The sequence below is a fragment of the Caenorhabditis elegans genome, chromosome I (assembly GCF_000002985.6).
Source record: "Caenorhabditis elegans chromosome I".
Taxonomy (NCBI): Eukaryota; Metazoa; Nematoda; class Chromadorea; order Rhabditida; family Rhabditidae; genus Caenorhabditis; species Caenorhabditis elegans.
The window spans coordinates 1,134,895-1,154,410 of NC_003279.8; the positions used below are offsets into that span (position 1 = coordinate 1,134,895).

At 32.8% G+C, this 19,516-nt stretch overlaps 1 protein-coding gene across 5 annotated transcripts; it reads right to left on the reverse strand.

Moving 5' to 3' along the window:
- Positions 1 to 1,471: 1,471 nt before the first annotated feature.
- znf-236 (C2H2-type domain-containing protein) lies at positions 1,472 to 19,494 on the reverse strand (the record flags this gene model as incomplete). 5 transcript variants are annotated; one of them, NM_001306296.3, is made up of 13 exons in its annotated part: positions 1,472 to 1,848; positions 2,918 to 3,247; positions 5,264 to 5,374; positions 5,909 to 6,137; positions 7,191 to 7,404; positions 8,455 to 8,645; positions 10,821 to 10,961; positions 12,193 to 12,691; positions 15,012 to 15,702; positions 17,229 to 17,386; positions 17,740 to 17,918; positions 17,984 to 18,114; positions 18,854 to 19,494. In NM_001306296.3, the coding sequence occupies 13 exons, from the start codon at positions 19,487 to 19,489 to the stop codon at positions 1,621 to 1,623; spliced, it is 3,738 nt and encodes a 1,245-aa protein (NP_001293225.1). The 5 variants fall into 5 exon arrangements, with proteins under 5 accessions (NP_001293225.1, NP_001293226.1, NP_001293227.1 ...); NM_001306297.3 differs by lacking the exons at positions 17,740 to 17,918; positions 17,984 to 18,114; positions 18,854 to 19,494 and having other exon boundaries at positions 1,621 to 1,848; positions 17,229 to 17,243; NM_001306298.3 differs by lacking the exons at positions 17,229 to 17,386; positions 17,740 to 17,918; positions 17,984 to 18,114; positions 18,854 to 19,494 and having other exon boundaries at positions 1,621 to 1,848; positions 15,012 to 15,681.
- Between the last annotated feature and the right edge of the window lie 22 nt (positions 19,495 to 19,516).

Sequence of the window (19,516 nt, forward strand, 5' to 3'; positions counted from 1 at the left end):
AAATTGCAGATTTTCCGGAAATTTTGAATTCTAACAATTTGCCGATTTGCCGGAAACTTTCAATTTCGGCAAATTGCAGATTTGCCGATTTGCCGGAAATTTTCAATTCCGGCAGTTTTCCGATTTGCCGAATTTGCCGGAAATTTCAATTCCGGCAAACTGCCGGTTTGCCGATTTGCCGGAAGATTTCAATTCCGGCAAATTGGCGATTTGCCTGAAATTTTTATTTTCGGCAATTTTCCGGTTTGCCGATTTTCTGGAAATTTTCAATTCCGGTAAATTTGGTGGTTTTCCGATTTGCCGAATTTGCCGGAAATTTCAAATCGGCAATTTTCCGGTTTGCCGCTAAGATTTGCGGCACGGCCGCTAAGTTTTCTAACCTACGCGTGACGTCACAGAATTTTAGAATTTTCAAGATGCTCCCATTCATTTCAGCAAAAAGTTTTAAAAAAATCCTATTTTTTATTTATAGTTTTCGAAAGTTCTAAGAAATATTTTTTTGCAAGCCATTGTTATTATTGGCGAAAAAACAATTCTTAAATTAATTTTTTTCCAAATTCATCTAGCTATTAGCATCTTTTGAAACATATTAACCACTCGATACACCATGATCCACTGCCCATCCACACCACCACACCGGATTACGGTAGTCAAGCGGTTTGTATTTGCCCAAGGATTTGACCGCTTGTAAAGAAGACACCTCGCTTTCTTGTACGTATGTCTATGTGTATGTAGTATGTCAATGAAATAATCGAACACATCCATCTGCCAAGAGGCTTCTCGGCACCCCTCAACTAATACCAAATGTCAACAGATCAACTGAAAAAAACGACTGGAGGCTCCTGAAGAAAGAACAAAAGGTGCGAGAAACTAACACCTGTCCCCCGAGGCAAAACGTCAAATTCGCCGTGTAAACATGCGTCGAATTTGCTACTTTTTCGAATTGCCAGGGGTTTCGTGGAAGAGGTGTAGTTAGGCCATTAAAGGAGGTGTGACGTCACAGTTGTCCGCAAATCACAAGTGATTCGCTGTATAAAAATCAAATTGAACACATTTTGTGGAAAGTCAAATTGTGATTTATAAAACTTGTGAAATTATTGGACAAGTTTTAAAATATTTAAGTGCAAAAAAAAGTCAGAAAATTTGAATTCCCGCCAATTTTTTTCTCAGGAAATGTGAATTCCCGCCAATTTTTTCTCAGAAATTTTGAATCCCCGCCATTTTTTCCTAGCGAAATTTGAATTCCCGCCAAACTTTTTCTCAGAAAGTTGAATTCGCGTCAAATTTGTTCACAGGAAATTTGAATTCCCACCAAAATTTTCTCAGGAAATCTGCATTCCCGCCAAATTTTTTCTTGGAAAATTTGAATTCCTGCCAAATTTTCTGAGTAAAAAAAAATTTGGCGGGAATTCAAATTTTCTAAAAAAAAATTGGCGGAAATTCAAACTTTTTGAGAAAAACATATTTTTTAAAAAATTTTATATCATCTTTATTTTGGGCAATGATAAAAATGAGCAAAAAAAGGTACACATCATCAATATAATAAAACCGCGTAAAAATGTGAGGAGATCAAATATATGCTAAAGTATGCTAAAAAAATAGGTTCTAAAATTTGAAAATTCAATTAATCGGAGCAGTATGCGCAACAGGTCTCGGCGGAATAACGGGCTGCTCATCGTGTTCCTGCCGGATGTGTGTGAGAAGGGGGTCCATGTCGAGGAATCGTGTTCCACACAGTTTACAGTTGAATTCGGAAGTTTCGGCGTTGATTGCGTGCATGTTGGGCATTCCGAGATTACGGTCAACTGACATCATTGGTTGCGTCGTGTTTTTCGATGGATACATTAGCTGAAGAAAAATTTGAAATTTGGGGAAAAATATGATTTTTTTAGGATTTTTTTTTGTTGTTGGAAAATTCAAATTTGATATTTTTTAAAGGATTTTTAAAAAACATTTTTATCGATTTTTTAGCTCGATTTAGGACGAAATTGAATTTTTTAAAGAACTTTAACAATGATTAAAAACCGATTTTTGATAAAAAGGAACTTTCTAACTTTTTTTTTGAAATCTGATTTAGGCCAAAATATAAATTTTTGCGGCGATCAAAAAAGTCTGAAATTTGAAAAAAAAAAATTTCTACATTCAAGTTAGTTTTTTAAAAATTAAAAAAAAATATATTTTTATAAATTATTTTTCAAATATTCCGCATTTTTCGGGAATATTGTTTAAAAATTGAATTTGAACAAATTTTTTAAAAAACTTGATTTTTTTTTTCATAGTGAATCTTCAATATATATTTATAAATATGATTTACGTTAATTTTTTTTGAAAAATAAAATTTTTACAACTTTTTGGAATTTTCATTTTTTTCTTCAATTTTTCAACACATTTTTGAAAAACATTAAAAAAATTACTAGTTAAATTTTTTTTTAATTACAAGAAAAACTACACATGGTGCCAGGCTGCTGTCCCATTACGGTTTGATCTACAAAAAATGCGGGAATTTTTTGCCTTAAAAAATGTGACGTCAGCACACGTTCTTAACCATGCGAAATCAGTTGAGAACTCTGCGTCTCTTCTCCCGCACGTTTTGTAGATCAACTTAGATCAAAGGTTATAATTTTTTTAAATTAATAAATATTTAAAAATAGTTTTTGAAGTGATAATATTTTTGAAAAAAAAATTAGTTTTTTTTTTTTTTAATTACAAAACAAACTAAACTAAACTATAAAGAGTTATAAGATCACTCGAAAAAATATTAAAAATTTTTTTTTTTAATATTATTAATTTATTTCCAATTAAAAAAAAATTTTTTTTTTCAACATGCCTGAGAAAAAAAAACAATTTCCTAATATTTTTTGAAAATTGAAAAAATATATTTGAAAAAACTTTCAAATTTTCAAATTTCACCAATTACCTGCGCAGTTTCATGATCTTCCGAATAGAAATGCGCATCACTGGCGCGTTTCGTCGGTAGATCAATTTCACAAATCTCGCAGCGGCGAATAAACGACGAAACTCCGCTAGTCTTGTTGTGAGCAATAATCGAGAAGAGCTCATTATCCATCATTTCATCCGAATCGCCTACAGTAACCCGTTCCTTGTAGGCATCGTCTAGGCCTAGAGCTGGGAGCATTTGGAGCATTCGGACAGTGTTCAGGTTGAGGCGCATATCATTATGAAGAACAATCGAGAGATTTGTCGATTCTTGCAATTGATTGATTTTTATCTCGCTTACTGTGTCGACCTGAAAGAAAATGATGGATTTTTTTGGGTTTTTTGAATTTTTTTTTTTGCTCTCCAAATGGTAGAATTTTCTAAATTTTTTAAAGATTTTTCTTTAATTTAGCAAAAAAGGGCCGAATTAAATTAGAATTCCCCCGCGCACATGAGTGACGTCATTTTCGACATTTTTGTGTGTTTTCCAGCTATATTAATAGGTTTTTCTGTCCAACTATCAAGTATTCTACACGGAAAAATGTCTGGAAATTGACAAACTGTGTTTCGAATTATAAAACAAAGAAAAATCCAAAAATGTCAAAATTAAAGGTGGACTACACCCTGTGGGAAAATTGCTTTAAAACATGCTTATGGTACCACAATGACCGAATATCATGATAAAAAAAATTTTAAAAACATTTTCCGCGATTTTATATGATTTTTTGAAAATTGAAAAAATCTCAGTTTTCCCCCCTAATTCCTATTTGAATTACCGCCAATTGAACTCGTTCGTTGGAGCGCGCTTGCATTATTTTCATTAACTTTTTAAAATTATTTTCATTATTTCACTGATTTTCTTCATTCTTAAGGTTTTTAATTGAAGAATGAAAGAAAAAACAGGAAAGTCCAAAATTTTTATTAAAAAGTCGTTAAAAGTGCGTAAAACTTTGAAATTATGCGATCCGACGACGACGAGCTTGAAATTAGTATTATTCAGAGTTTTAGGCATTTTCAGTTAAACATTTTGCATTTCTCTTGTTTGTTTCTTTCATTTTCTGATTAAAAACCTCCAAAAAATGAAGAAAATCAGTGAAATAATGAAAAATAATTTTAAAAAATTAATGAAAATAATGCAAGCGCGCTCCAACGAACGAGTTCAATTGGCGGTAATTCAAATAGGAATTAGGGGGGAAAAATTTTTCAATTTTCAAAAAATCATATAAAATCAGGGAAATTTTTAAAAATTTTTTTATCATGATATTCGGTCATTGTGGCCCCATAGGCATGTTTTAAAGCAATTTCCCCACAGGGTGTAGTCCACCTTTAATTTTGACATTTTTGGATTTTTCTTTGTTTTATAATTGGAAACACAGTTTTTGTCAATTTCCAGACATTTTTCCGTGTAGAATACTTGATAGTTGGACAGAAAAACCTATTAATATAGCTGGAAAACACAAAAATGTCGAAAATGACGTCACTCATGTGCGCGGGAATTCTAATTTAATAGCTAAAATTCGAAATTTGACCGACTTATCAAGCGGCTGGAAACTAATTTTTTTTTGAAATCACCGTCAAATTTTGAGTATACAATGTAATAATCTTGCGTTTTCAACTTTATTTAAGTATTTTTATTTAAAAAAACATAAATGAAGTTGAAAACGCAAGTTAATTACATTTTATACTCAAAATTTGACGGTGATTTCAAAAAAAAAATTGTTTCCAGCCGTTTTACAAGTCGGTCAAATTTCAAATTTTAACTAATTTTTGGCCATTTTTTGAGCCGTCATAACTTTTTTTTTTGCGAAGTTGAAGTATTCAAGAAGTTTCATTATGAAATTCGGTGTTTTCAGACAATTTTGAGTCTAATAAAGCAAAAAAACAAAATCCGACGACACCAACTTTAAAGCACAATCTCCAAACGAATCAGGATATTTCAAATACTCGCATTTTTTCTTTAAAAAAATCAATTTATAACATTAATAAGCTCTTCCATATAAAAACGATATAGGCACGTGCTCGCTGGCTGTCTCAAAATTCACGTTTTCTCGCGGACGAGAAAACTTGAGAAATGTGAGAAAATGGCCTAGAAAATCCTGGAAGAGGAGAATTCCTCGTCAACAGCCAAAATAGCGTGTGAAAGAAGAGACGCAGACGGCAAAACGGTTATTCTTGGCGTTTTTCACGTCCAGAGAAAAAGTAGTATCTGCGTCTCTCACGCCCAATGGATAGCGAGAGTTGGCGCCAACGTGAATTCTCAATGAGGCGCGTTTGCTTCAAAATTATGCAAAAGGACAGCCAGCGACCACGTGTATAGGCTACTGACCGCATATCTCATAGTACCCTCTGGAGGTTTCGTTTTCTGCACAATAACCACGTATTGCATTTGAGTGATCGGCTTTGTTATCACGAATATTCGACTTTCTCCACTTGTTACCTGCAAAATATTATTTTCATATCTACTAGAATCGAATTATTATGGGAACCCAAAATTCCGAGAAATGCGTATTTCACAACTTATTTGACGAGCAAAATATTTTGTAGCGAAAACTACAGTTACCCGTTGAATGACTACTGTAGAACTTGTGTCGATTTACGGGATCTCGATTTTCGAAATTACTTTCTCCTTCGTTTCTTCGTATTATCTCTTTAATTTTAATACTCTATCGATAAATAAATTATTTAAGTTCATTTCTAAAATCGGGCTCGTGTGAAGCATCACTGTATATGTGCATAAAACTTTAAAAATTCCAAAAATTAAAAGCATTTTTAATTCACTATTAATTGAAGCTACAGTACTCTTTTAAGGCCCCCACCTTTCCGCATTCAACAAAAACCCGTAAATCGACACAAGCGCTACAGTAGTCATTTAGCGAATTATTGTAGTTTTCGATACGAGATATTTTGCGCGTCAAATATGTAGCGCAATACGCATTCTCTGAATTTTGTGTTTCCGTCACAATATTCTTACCAATGCTCCCATTGCACGAACTTCGTTGAACGCCGAATTTCGGGATAAATTAAGGCTGTGCTGTGGTAGGGATGAGATTTGAGTGATAGTTCGATTCATATCAACTTGTGGTGCAACGAATTGCGGTTGGAACGAAGAAATCGATCGGGTCGATGGATCGGGCAGAATCGGGCGATGGGGACCACCGAATGAGCATTTCTTCTCATGAGTTCGAGTCATTGCAATTGTTCTGGAAATCGGTTGCTTGCTTATAGATTTCCTCTTTTAGTATTGCAGTCTCTAATAGAATTGAACTCAATATCGTTCCTCTATAAGTCTTGCATGCAAGACTAATTTTCGATTGACCTCTAGGGGGACCAGACTTATAGCGGAAATACGGTATATTGCTTATATATTATATTTTGAATTTATATACATATTCCATAAATCATTTAATTTAAAGTATATGTACCTATTTCCAAGGGCTACGGAAGAATTATTATAGGAACAGTGAAAGAAGTTCTAATCTCGTTAGTGAAATGTTACAATATGCAGGTGCCTGAAAAATTGATTTTTTGATCTCAGCCCTAATGCCGAAAATGCCAAAACTATGAGAAATTAAAATTTATATCGATTTTAAAGTGTATCCGCTTTGTATGTTTTTAATGGGGTTATTCAAGTAATGATACATATAAAATGCATGTTTTTATGTACAGTTAATACAGTTGTGAGGTTATTTTTCTAAACTTTTCTAATTTTCCGACACTACACTTAAAGGTGAAGTAGCGTCAGTGGGGGATTTTGTCTAAATAGATTTATAATGATCCAAAACGACCGAATACCATAATGAAACACTTTAAAATTTTTTAGATTTTTCATAATTTCCGGTCAAAGTTTTGGCAAATTTCCAAAATTTTGAAAAATATGAGTTTTTGAGGAAATCCAAAGCAAAGCCGCATGTTTCGACCCCTATAATGTTTTAATACAAATAATTAAAACAAAACTACTGTAGAAAAAATGTACGAAAAACATTTTTTTGTCCAAAAATTTACTTGCAAAATGCAAAAACTGAGTAATAATTGTCACTTTTGTCACTTGACACTAAATAAAAAAATTTCAAAATTTTTTGAAAAGTTTTATTATGATATTCGGTCATTTTAGGACCATAGGAGTAGTTTTAACACTTTCCCCACTGGCGCTACTCTACCGTTAAAAAAAGAAAATCACCATCTTTTGCAATTTAAAATTTTAAGTTTCTCGAGATTTGAAAATCGCGCCGAAACTTTTTCCAATATATACAAACCTAAAATGCAGATCACAAAACCGGCACTTGAATGGCATTTCTCCAGTATGAATTCTCATATGCACAACTAGAGTCTTCTTCTCGTAGAACGACTTATCGCATACTGTACACTGATATTGTGGTGGAGCATCCGAGTGTGTCTGCATATGCGTGGTTAATGTGGATTTCACACGGAAGCTCATCGAACACGTCGGACACTTAAAGTCTCGGGCTCCTGTAAATTGAGACAATTTTTGGAATATTTTATAAGGTTTTTCCAATTTCCGGGCAATTTCCACTGACAATTTTTTTTCAAACTCCGAATTTATACAAAAAAAAACGAATTTTTGAAAAATTATATGGCACAAATTAAAAAAAAAAAAAAAATTTTTAAGAATTTTTGGAAAAAAAAAAGATTTTTTGAATAACTTACAGTAATTTTTAATTCTTAATAGAAATTATGTGTTTTTTAAATGAAAATTGGCATAATTTAATTTACTCTAGTTTCGGTTTTTTTCGTACTTTTTAAATATATTTTTCGATTTTCACACGGGGTTCTGGCCTTCCCCACTGAATTTTTCGCGCTCTATTGACAATCGCCTGCCGGACAACGCGTGGGAAAGTGTCGTGTACTCCACACGGACAAATACATTTAGTTTTACAACTAAAATCGAGCCGCGACGCGACACGCAACGCGCCGTAAATCTACCCCGGATATGTCCTGGCCTAGTTCGGCAAAAACTCTTCCATTTCAATTTATGAGGGAAGCCATGAAATCCGTGTCTAAATATTTAAAAATTTAAAAATTCCAGTTTTTCGATTTTTTTTTTGTTGAAATCTATTTTTCCAGTTTCCAAAAGAAATTTAAAACTTAAATTTTTCGAATTTTTCGAGCAAAAAAAAAATTTCCACTGACAATTTCGATTCAAATAATGCTGGAAAAATTAATTTATTTAAAAAAATCCAATATTTGAAAAATTCATTTTTTTTTTGAATTTTTGCAAAAAAAAGTGAAAGTTTCAACTTTTTGCGTATTTTTCAATGTAAAAAAAATTGAATTTTTCGGTAATAAAATTTTTTTTTAAATAAAAAACTATTGTTTTTTTCGTAAATTTTTCCGATTTTTGGGAAAAAAAATATTTTTCCAATCATTTTTATACATACCAACTTTTCGGTTTTCAACCCTAAAAAAAAACGAAAATTTCACTATTTTTTGTCCCGAAATTCAAAAAATCTGGAAATTTCAATTTTTTCTGTCAATTTCGAATACTCCAAAAATAATTGCCTGCATGTATTCTCATATGGCGATCCAAATCGTTCTTTCTTGTCAACACTTTCAAGCATTGCGGACATTCGTGACCTTTCTTCACTTGCTGCTGAATTGTTGTGACAGGAGTTGTGGATGGAATGATTGCCAGAGCAAGAGAATCAGATGGAGCAGATGTGATTGGAATGAGGTCATTTGTTGAGGGTTTCCTGGAATACATACAGTGCTGGCGGCCAAAAAGATATCCACTTTCAGTTTTTTGATGATTTCGATATTTTTTCAAATAAGTATAACTCCAAAACTAGAAATTCTATCAAAAAACTTTCAACTGGTAAAGTATAGCCCGTGATCAGGTCTATATGTTTTTACATGTTTAAACGATTTACTAAAATCATGACAAGTAATAAAGCGGTCGACATCTCGTGAGTCCGTTTTTGATGATGATTACTAAAACGACTGTAACTCAAGAAACATATTTTTAATGGAAGGCTTGTGAAAGTAACACGATGTTCATATACATTTTTCATTGTTTGAACATATTAACTTTGTCCTAAAACCTCCATTAAAAAATATGTGAGCTGAAACTAGTGTCTCATAAGACACTGTTCAGACGCTATGTTCAAAAATCAGGTTTGTTGGATTGAAAATATTGTTTCCGACAATTTTTGTGAAGAACTGATGTTGTTATTATATTTGAACTATACATATTAACCAATAAACAGAATTCAGAAAAAATCAACTATTTATGAGAAATAAGCTCGAAATTACCCTACACCTTTTCTCTTTGAACACTCTTGTCTTTTTTAATGGAGGTTTCAGGACAAAGTTAAGGCTTGTGAAAGTAACACGATGTTTATATGATTTTTCATTGTTTGAACATATTAACTTTGTCCTGAAACCTCCATTAAAAAAGACAAGAGTGTTCAAAGAGAAAAGGTGTAGGGTAATTTCGAGCTTATTTCTCATAAATAGTTGATTTTTTCTGAATTCTGTTTATTGGTTAATATGTATAGTTCAAATATAATAACAACATCAGTTCTTCACAAAAATTGTCGGAAACAATATTTTCAATCCAACAAACCTGATTTTTGAACATAGCGTCTGAACAGTGTCTTATGAGACACTAGTTTCAGCTCACATATTTTTTAATGGAGGTATCAGGACAAAGTTAATATGTTCAAACAATAAAAATTTATATGAACATCGTGTTACTTTCACAAGCCTTCCATTAAAAATATGTTTCTTGAGTTACAGTCGTTTTAGTAATCATCATCAAAAACGGACTCACGAGATGTCGGCCGCTTTATTACTTGTCATGATTTTAGTGAATCGTTTAAACATGTAAAAACATATAGACCTGATCACGGGCTATACTTTACCAGTTGAAAGTTTTTTGATAGAATTTCTAGTTTTGGAGTTATATTAGGTCTCCAAATAAGTTCCGGGTCAAAAATCATAACTTTGTTCGCTGCAAATCGATTTTTATGAAACTTTGAGAATTTATGTTATCAACTATGATCTTTCATTTGACAATTGTCACAAAAGTTTTTGACCACCCGAAGTGTCCTAACTCGGAGCCAATTTTTTTCGGGCATTTTACAGAAAAAATTTTTTTTTCGAAAATTCTAGATTTTTTTTTACAAAAATGATGTAACCAAGTGTAAACCATTTTTACACATAAAATTCATTTTAGTTTGAAATTCGAATATCAAGAAATATTCAAAAAACTAAAAAATTATCCGAAAAAATTATATTTTCTATTATCATTTTAGTGTATCAAACTAAACGGATGTGTTTTGTATGTGTAAAAGTAGTTAACACTTGGTTACATCATTTTTGTAGAAAAAATCTAGAATTTTCGACAAAAAATTTTTTCGAAGATTTTTGGACGATCAACCAAAAAAAATTTTTTGGACGGATTTTTTTCCAAACTTTTGTCGTTTTCTAATAATGTATTCTAAACAAAGCAAAATCCGCACACAAACATCAATTCAAAGCTGAAAAGAACCGAGATCTGAAAAATGCCTGAAAAAATTGGCTCCGAGTTAGGCCACTTGGGGTGGTCAAAAACTTTTGTGACAATTGTCAAATGAAAGATCATGGTTGGTTGATAATATAAATTCCCAAAGTTTCATAAAAATCGATTTGCAGCGAACAAAGTTATGATTTTTGACCCGGAACTTATTTGGAGACCTTATACTTATTTGAAAAAATATCGAAACCATCAAAAAACAGAAGTGTGGATATCTTTTTGGCCAGTACTGTATTTATATTCATATGTTTAGTATGTAGGCACAACAAAATTTTCACCGAATTTTAACAGTCTAAATGCATAAGCCTAAGAGCCTTGAGCCTAAGCCACCAGATTGTTTCAAAAAACTAACATAAACTGAAGATGAATACGTGGCCTTGCAAATAAATGTACACTTCTCAAATGATTGGCAGCTTCCGATGCTCCACGAATTCTCGACTCACATATCGGACACGTCACTATTCCGTACGAATGATCAGTGTCTGTGTCGCTTCTGAAAAGTGTTTGAAAATAAAAAAATTAATTTTTCTCGAAGTTCACGTGGAGAAATTTTGAAATTTTTTTAAAAAAAATTTTAAAAAAACTTGAATTAATTTTAATTGTTTTAAAATTATTTTTAAAAAAATGATTTCCTATTTTTGCGATTTTTTTTGTTGGAATTTTTCGATTATCGGAAAAAAAATTATATATAGATTTTTTGAAATATCTTTTATTTTTGAATTCTTAAAAAATTGAAAAATCGATTTTTTGCGCGATTTCCTCCTGATTTTTCAGATTTTTCGTAGTAAAACTCCTCCAAACCCCAAATTTTTCGGCGCAAAATTTAAAATTTCCAAAAAAATGCAATATATTAAAAAACAATTTCTCAAATTAAGCGCACAATTCAATTTTTTTCTGAAAAAAAAACCTGCGTGCAATTAAAAAATTTTTTTTCGATTATCGAAATAATTCCTTTTTTTTAAATTTTTTTCGCAATTTTTTAACAGTTTTATACAACAAAAAAATCAATAACACTTTAGATTTTTATTCAAATTTAAATTTTTTAAATAAATTTTTGTAAAATAATTTTTTTTTTAATTTTCGATTTTCGAAAAAAAATTTCAATTTATTCACAAAATGCAAAATTTTAAAAAACAAAATTTTCACGGGGTTCTGGCCTTCCTCATCGAATTTTTCGCGCTCCATTGAGAATCGTCCGCCGGACGGGAAAGTCGTGTACTCCACAGTGTGGAGTCCACACGGACAAATACATTTAGTTTTACAACTAACATCGAGCCGCGACGCGACACGCAACGCGCCGTAAATCTACCCGAGATATGGCCTGCCTAGTTCGGCCAAAACTCTACCATTTCAACTTATGAGGGAAGCCAGAAATCCGTGAAAAAATGTCTCAAAAATCACGGATTTCTGGCTTCCCTCATAAATTAATATGGAAGAGTTTTTGCCGAACTAGGCCAGGCCATATCTGGGGTAGAATTACGGCGCGTTGCGTGTCGCGTCGCGGCTCGATGTTAGTTGTAAAACTAAATGTATTTGTCCGTGTGGAGTACACGACTTTCCCATCCGGCGGGCAATTGTCAATGGAACGCAAAAAAATCATGAGGAAGGCCAGAACCCCGTGAAAAAAAAAATTTTTCGAAAAAATTGTTCAAATCCGATTTTTAGAGCGATTTTCTCTGAATTTTTCAAATTTTTTGTAGTATAAATCCTCCAAAACCACCCACCCCTGCCAATGATCGCATAACATTTCAATATTATTATACAAATGATGGCAAACTTCACAACGAATTGGCTGTTCTGCATCGCTAAGAATCGGTTGTATTGTATATCGAATATCCCCTTGATCCTCTTGACTAATAACCTCCTCTTCAACAACTCCACTATCCATCCATTCTGTAACAGAGTGTGCTCGGTGAGCATGTTCATCATCATCCCCTTCATTTTGATCCGCTGCCAGTCCATACTCGGCGAATGATTGTGCCGACATTGCCATCGTTCGATCCACGTGGACGACGCATTGATAGTTCGTATCACCACCATGACTAATACGTGTGTGTTGTTTTAGAGCGACACGACTATGGAAGACTTGTGGACAATGAGCACACTGAATCGGCTGACGATCGTGAACTTCGGCGTGGAGGGATAAAAGTTGCGCGGTACGGAATGATTTGTGACACGTCCAACAGAGATGTGACTTGCGGGGAAGGTGTCGGGCACGGTGTTCTGAATTGAAGCGGGGAATTTGAAATATTACGGGAACGAAAGAAAATTCTGAGAATGCGTATTGCACAACATATTTGACGCGCAAAATCCATCTCAGAGCGAAAACTACAGTAATTCGCTAAATGACGCTTATCGAGCACGGTGTTCTGAATTGGGGGAATGTTTTTTGAAATTAGGAAATTCAAAATTACCACATAAGGTCAAATAAGTTTACGAACATGAATATACATAGTTGCATTTAAAGGTGGTCTAGTCGAAGGTTTTTCAATTTTCAAAAATTTTCATTTTTTCGTATTGAAAAAAATGTATTTATTGAATTTTAGAGAAAACTTTTTCATGCCATTTTTCGATATTTTTAAAAAATTTCTCGTCTTTTTTTCCATAATTTTTTAATTTTCAGAGAAAAAAATCGTGAGTTTTCCTTATTTTATCGTCTTTGTTTGATTTTCTGGGTTTTCAAAAAATCACCAAAGTTCTACCAAAACCATGTTTTAAAGTGGTATAGTCGAATTGTTTTTATTGCTTTATTAGACTTAAAATTGTCTGAAAACACCGAATTTCATAATGAAACTTCTTGAAAACTTCAACTTCTCAAAAAAAAAAGTTACGACGACTCAAAAAATGGCCTAAAATTAGTTAAAATTTGAAATTTGACCGACTTGTCAAGCGGCTGGAAACTGCCTTTTTTGAAATCACCGTCAAATTTTGAGTATACAAATTAATTATCTTGCGTTTTCAACTCGATATAAGTACATTTTAAGTCGATGGATCACCAGAAGTTACCAAATGTTACCAAATCAGGTAATCCATCGGCCTTGAATGTACCTAAATCGAGTTGAAAATGCAAGATAATTAACTTGTATACTCAATATTTGAAGGTGATTTCAAAAAAAAAAATAGTTTCCAGCCGCTTGACAAGTCGGTCAAATTTCAAAATTTAACTAATTTTAGGTCACTTTTTTGAGCCGCCATAACTTTTTTTTTTTGAGAAGTTTTCAAGAAGTTTCATTGTGAAATTCGGTGTTTTCAGACAATTTTGAGAATAATAAAGCAATGAAAACAATTCGACTTTACCACTTTAAAACATGGTTTTGGTAGAACTTTGGTGATTTTTGGAAAACCCAGAAAATCAAACAGAGACGATAAAATAAGGAAAAATCACGATTTTTTTCTCTGAAAATTAAAAAATAGAGGAAAAAAAAGACGAGAAATTGTTTTTTAGAAAAACCGAAAAATGGCATGAAAAAGTTTTCTCTAAAATTCAATAAATACTTTTTTTTCAATACGAAAAAATGAAAATTTTTGAAAATTGAAAAACCCCTTACTATTAGTAAAATATAAAAATCGAACAAAAACTTAAAAAAAAAATTTCTTATGAATATATTTTTTAAAAAATATATTTAATATTTTTAATTGGAAATTTTTCAGATAAATTAGGTCTCCAAATAAGTTCCGGGTCAAAAATCATAACTTTGTTCGCTGCGTATCATTTTTTATGAAACTTTGGGAATTTAAGTTATCATCCATGATCTTTCATTTGACAATTGTCACAAAATTTTTTGACCACCCCAAGTGGCCTAACTCGGAGCCAATTTTTTCAGGCATTTTTCAGATCTCGGTTCTTTTCAGGTTTCAATTGAGCTTTGTGCGCGGATTTTGCTTTGTTTAGAATACATTATTAGAAAACAACAAAAGTTTGGAAAAAATCCGCCCAAAAAAATTTTTTTTTGGTTGGTCGTCAAAAAATGTTCAAAAAAATTTTTGTCGAAAATTCTAGATTTTTTATACAAAAATGATGTAACCAAGTGTAAACTATTTTTACACATATAAATCATTTGAGTTAAAAATTTGAAATTGTATGTGTAAAAATAGTTTGCACTTGGTTACATCATTTTTGTATAAAAAATCAAGAATTTTCGACAAAAATTTTTTTGAAGATTTTTTGACGATCGACAAAAAAATTGTTTTTGGACGGATTTTTTTTCCAAACTTTTGTTGTTTTCTAATAATGTATTCTAAACAAAGCAAAATCCGCACACAAAGCTCAATTGAAAACTGAAAAGAAGCGAGATCTGAAAAATGCCTGAAAAAATTGGTTCCGAGTTAGGCCACTTGGGGTGGTCAAAAACTTTTGTGACAATTGTCAAATGAAAGATCATAGTTGATAACATAAATTCTCAAAGTTTCATAAAAATCGATTTGCAGCGAACAAAGTTATGATTTTTGACCCGGAACTTATTTGGAGACCTAATACATATTTTAAATTGGAAGTTTTTCAGATATATATTTCATAAAAATAAATAAATTTCCGTTGTTGTACCTTTAATCTGTCGTGCAGTGGTAAGCCTCTGCGGTGGTTTACACTGCCGACAAATGAGCACACGATTCGTCTGCTGCTGAGCCATCATCATGGCGTGGTGCCTCGTCGCGAATTTCCGATTACAAATGTGATCCTCGTAGACTTGACGTGAGGAGAATTTCTGATTGCACACAGCGCAAATCACCGAGTGCTGCTCATCAAGATGCTGTCTGTATTCTTGTTGGCTGAAGAAATTCAGGTCACAAAGAGCACAAAATGGCTGATGATGATGCTCCTGCTGTTGCTCCTCCTCTTCGAAATGCTTCTGCATATGCCAGACAAGTGAGGCGCGGAGCACAAAACTCTTGTCACAATACGTGCATTTTCGCTCGCCGCCGCCACCACCGTGTAGAAGAAGAGCATCCCGCCAGCGGTGCTCCGCGAGCAAATGGAATCGGCGATGTTTTTCGAGCATTTTCGCGTCGCGGAACTCTCGTTTACACGTTTTGCACACATGGCGCTTGTAGATCGGAAGAGGTTTTGTCGGGATTTTCAGTGTATCCGTCCGGAGGTGACAGGCTCTTTTGTGAGCGGTCAGTGAGCCCAATTTCTTGAATACTGTCGGGCAGTCGGGGCATTGAAATTGGCATTGATCACGGGAATCCTGTTCGATTGGGTGGATTTTTAGCATGTGACGGTCATGGTTGGAGCGCTGGAAATTTTTTAATTCGCTAAAAAAATAAATTCGCTGAAAATAGTTTTTTTTCTGATTTTAGTAAAATTTGTCGTAAAAATTTTGCGAAAAACAGAAACAATTTAAAAAAAAAAAAAAAAATATCACCGAAATTCCTAAAAAAAAACTTTTTTTTTGAAAAAAAGACCGCTTTTTCTCCGGAAATTTTCTCTTTTTTTCCAAAAAATGATTTTTTTTTCTGATTTTTGCAAAGTTTGTTCAGAAAAAAACGTTTTTTAACTTGAATTTGGCTGAATTTTTTGCAAATGATTACATTTTTTTTTTCTAAATTTTTCTTAAAATGTCACAAAAAAATGTATTTTTTCTAATTTTTCTAATTTTCGCAAAATTTTTTGAAATTTTTACAAAAAAAAAACATTTTTCGTATAAAAAAACCTTTTTTTTCAGTAAAAAACTGGGAAAGTTAGAAAAATAAAAATTTTTGTGACGTTTAGATAGAATTCAAATTTTATTAAAAATATAGCAAAATAAAATTTAAAAAATAAAAAAGAAAGAAAAATAAATTTGGGAAAAAAATAATAACTCTTGGAAAAACAGGTCTTTCTTTTTAAAAATATCGCACTTTTTCATGATTTTTGGCAATTTTTTGCTTTTTTTACAGTATTTCACTGCAACTTTTTCCTCACGAGGGACGAGGAAAAGTGGTTTCTAGGCCATGGCCGAGGGGCCGACAAGTTTCAGCGGCCATTTATCTTGCTTTGTTTTCCGCCTGTTTTCTTTCGTTTTTCATCGATTTTTTTCGTTTTTTCTTAATAAAACTGATAAATAAATATTTTCTGCAGGCGCTAAAGCAATTTCCAAGTGAAAAAATTATGTATTCAGTGGGCAAGCAGCGGTGAAAGTGGTCAATGCAATATGATGGATTACGGGAATACAAAACCTAAACTTTTTTTGAAACATGATACATATGCTGCTTAAATGCTAAAAGTACCTGATTTTCATAACGAGACCGCTGAAAAAGTTTTGAAGTTTCCAAAATTCACCCTTTTTGGTGAAAAAGTCGAGATTTTCGCACAAAAAGTTGAATTTTGAAAACCTCAAAACTTTTTCAGCGGTCTCGTTATGAAAATCAGATAGCTTCAGCATCTAAGCATCATATGTATCATGTTTCAGAAAAAGTTTAGGTTTTGTATTCCCGTAATCCATCATTTTACATTGCCCACTTTCACCGCTGCTTGCCCACTGAATACATAATTTTTTTACTTGGAAATGGTTTTAGCATCTGCAAAAAATATTTATTTATCAGTTTTATTAAGAAAAAACGAAAAAAATCGATGAAAAACGAAAGAAAACAGGCGGAAAACAAAGCAAGATAAATGGCCGCTGAAACTTGTCGGCCCCTCGGCCATGGCCTAGAAACCACTTTTCCTCGTCCCTCGTGAGGAAAAAGTTGCAGTGTTTTTCATGATTTTTGGCAATTTTTTACTTTTTTTTACCACAGTATTTCTCAATTTTTCGTACAAATGCAACCAGCAATTTTTTACCTTTGAAAAAGACATTCCACATATTCGACACACAATTTGCTTGGCATTTCCATGAACTGTACGCTTGTGCTCGGAGAGTCCAGCTTGATGAGCGTATTCTTTAAAACAAATTGCACATTTCCATTTTGGGATTTCAGTGGAGGAGCTCTGGAGATGTTCTGGAAATAATTTAGGATTTTAAAAAAATTGTTTTTTGAAAATTTGAAATTTTTGTTCGAAAATTTGTGTTTTTGAAAAAAAAAACGCTTTTAGAAATTTAGAAAATTCCAAAAAATTCAAAAAAAAAATTTTTTTAAAAGAGAATTTTGAAAATTCCTTCAATTTTTTCAAATTTAGAGCTCAAAAAATTATCGGAAACTCTGTAATAATCTTTTAAAATATTTTTTTTAATTTCAGAATTTCAAAAAAATCCTAAAAATCTTGTTTTTTTTTTTCAAATTTAAAAAAATTTTGTTTTAAAACTCTTTTTTTGTAATTTTTTTTCAGATTTTTCACAATTTTCAGTGCTTACTGGCTCTCAGATGGACAAATGAGTGCCTGGCAAGCTCCGCAGGCCTGACAAATGCTTTATTACAGTATGGGCACACATTTTTCTTCTCTCGAACTGGTTTTTTTCCTGTATGGGAAGCCTTTTTTGGAGGAGGTTTTTCGGGAAATGGCGCTGATTTTCGTCGACGAATTTTTACGGAACTGAAATTAATTTTATTTTTGTTTTTTTTCATTATTTTAAAGCTAAAAATTGAATAAAAATTCACTTTTGCGCCGAATGCAAAAGAGAATGAGCTGAAGATTCTTCTAATGTGAGCACTTTTTTACATTTCGGACAGAATACAAGCTCGTAGACGTCGGTGGAGTGCTCGCGGCGGATGTGATGGTCGAGGTCGAGCTGCAAAAATATGGGAAAAATTGAAAATTTTCGGAATTTTGCTAAAATTTCCACAAAAAATTGTAAAATTTTGAATTTCACTGAATTTCAAATAAAAAAAAACAACGAATTTCGATTAAATTCTCGCAAAAAGCTGCTATTTTCATCTGAAATCGTTGAAAAGTCAATAAAAAAGATACGATAGATTTAAAGGCGCATAGCCCAAATTTGTGTTGTCGTGCCGAGACCCGTGTTCTTGTAAATTATGCCTCCCTTGAAATGTTTCTTTATTTTAAATAGGATTTTTGTCGATTTTAAGTCGAATTTCTTCGAAAAAATCCATATTTCACTTAAAAATGTAATTTTTTTTTGAATTTCACTAAAATTTTCACAAAAAATCACCCAAAAAACTGCATTTTTCATCTGATATCATTAAAAATTCAATAAAAGATACGATGGATTTAAAGGCGCATAGCCCAAATTTGTATTGTCGTGCCGAGACCCGCGTTCTTATCAATTATGTCTCCCTTTGAATTTTTTTAATTGGAATTTTGTCGATTTTAGGTCAAATTCCTTCGAAAAGTCAATTATCGGGGAATTTTTGAAGAAAATTAACAGAAATTAACCTAAAATGTTTAATTTTCACGAAAAACTGACTTTTTTCTTGCACTTTTTTACTGAAAAATGGACTTTTGTCAAATTTCCCTAGAATTTTCACCGAAAATTTGTAATTTTTCCTAAGAAAATCCTCAATTTTTACCTCATTTTCAAACTCATTGCCACACTGCTCACACTCCAAATCATCGGATTTTAAATGAACTTTTACATGTCCAATATAGGCCGAAAATCGGCTAAAAGGCGCGTGAGTTTTGTCTTTCGAGCAGAATTGGCAAATGGTTCCTCTCACAAAGTCAGTAGCTTTCAGGTGGTCGAGAATTTTGTGGATTTTCAGATTTTTCTCAAAGTTGAAGCTTTCCCGGCATTCTGTGCACTCGAAAAGCTTCGGCTTTAGTCTGCAGTCATGCGAGTTGGTATCCTCGATTTTTGATCTACATTCCATGCAATAAATGTCAGGGCGATCGATTTCTTCGTCGGATTCGTCTTCAGATTCATCGTCTTCCACCTCCTCAATTTCCCCCCGAATTGCGACTTCTTCACCCACAAAATCCAGGCCATCTAGGCTTTGAACAGGCTCAAAATCCAGATTTTGCGCGGGAGGATATTGAGCAATTTCGTGGCGAGACCCAAGCTCTCGTACATTATTATTATTATTATAATTACTATAATCAAACATATAGTCAGCTGGCTCCGATCGCACACTGGCCGCGTTTTCGTGCCGGATTCGGTCCCAGGAGGCGTTGTTTCGCTCCCGATATTGGGACGGGTCGTAATCCATTTTCTGCGGGAAATATGGAAAATTGGG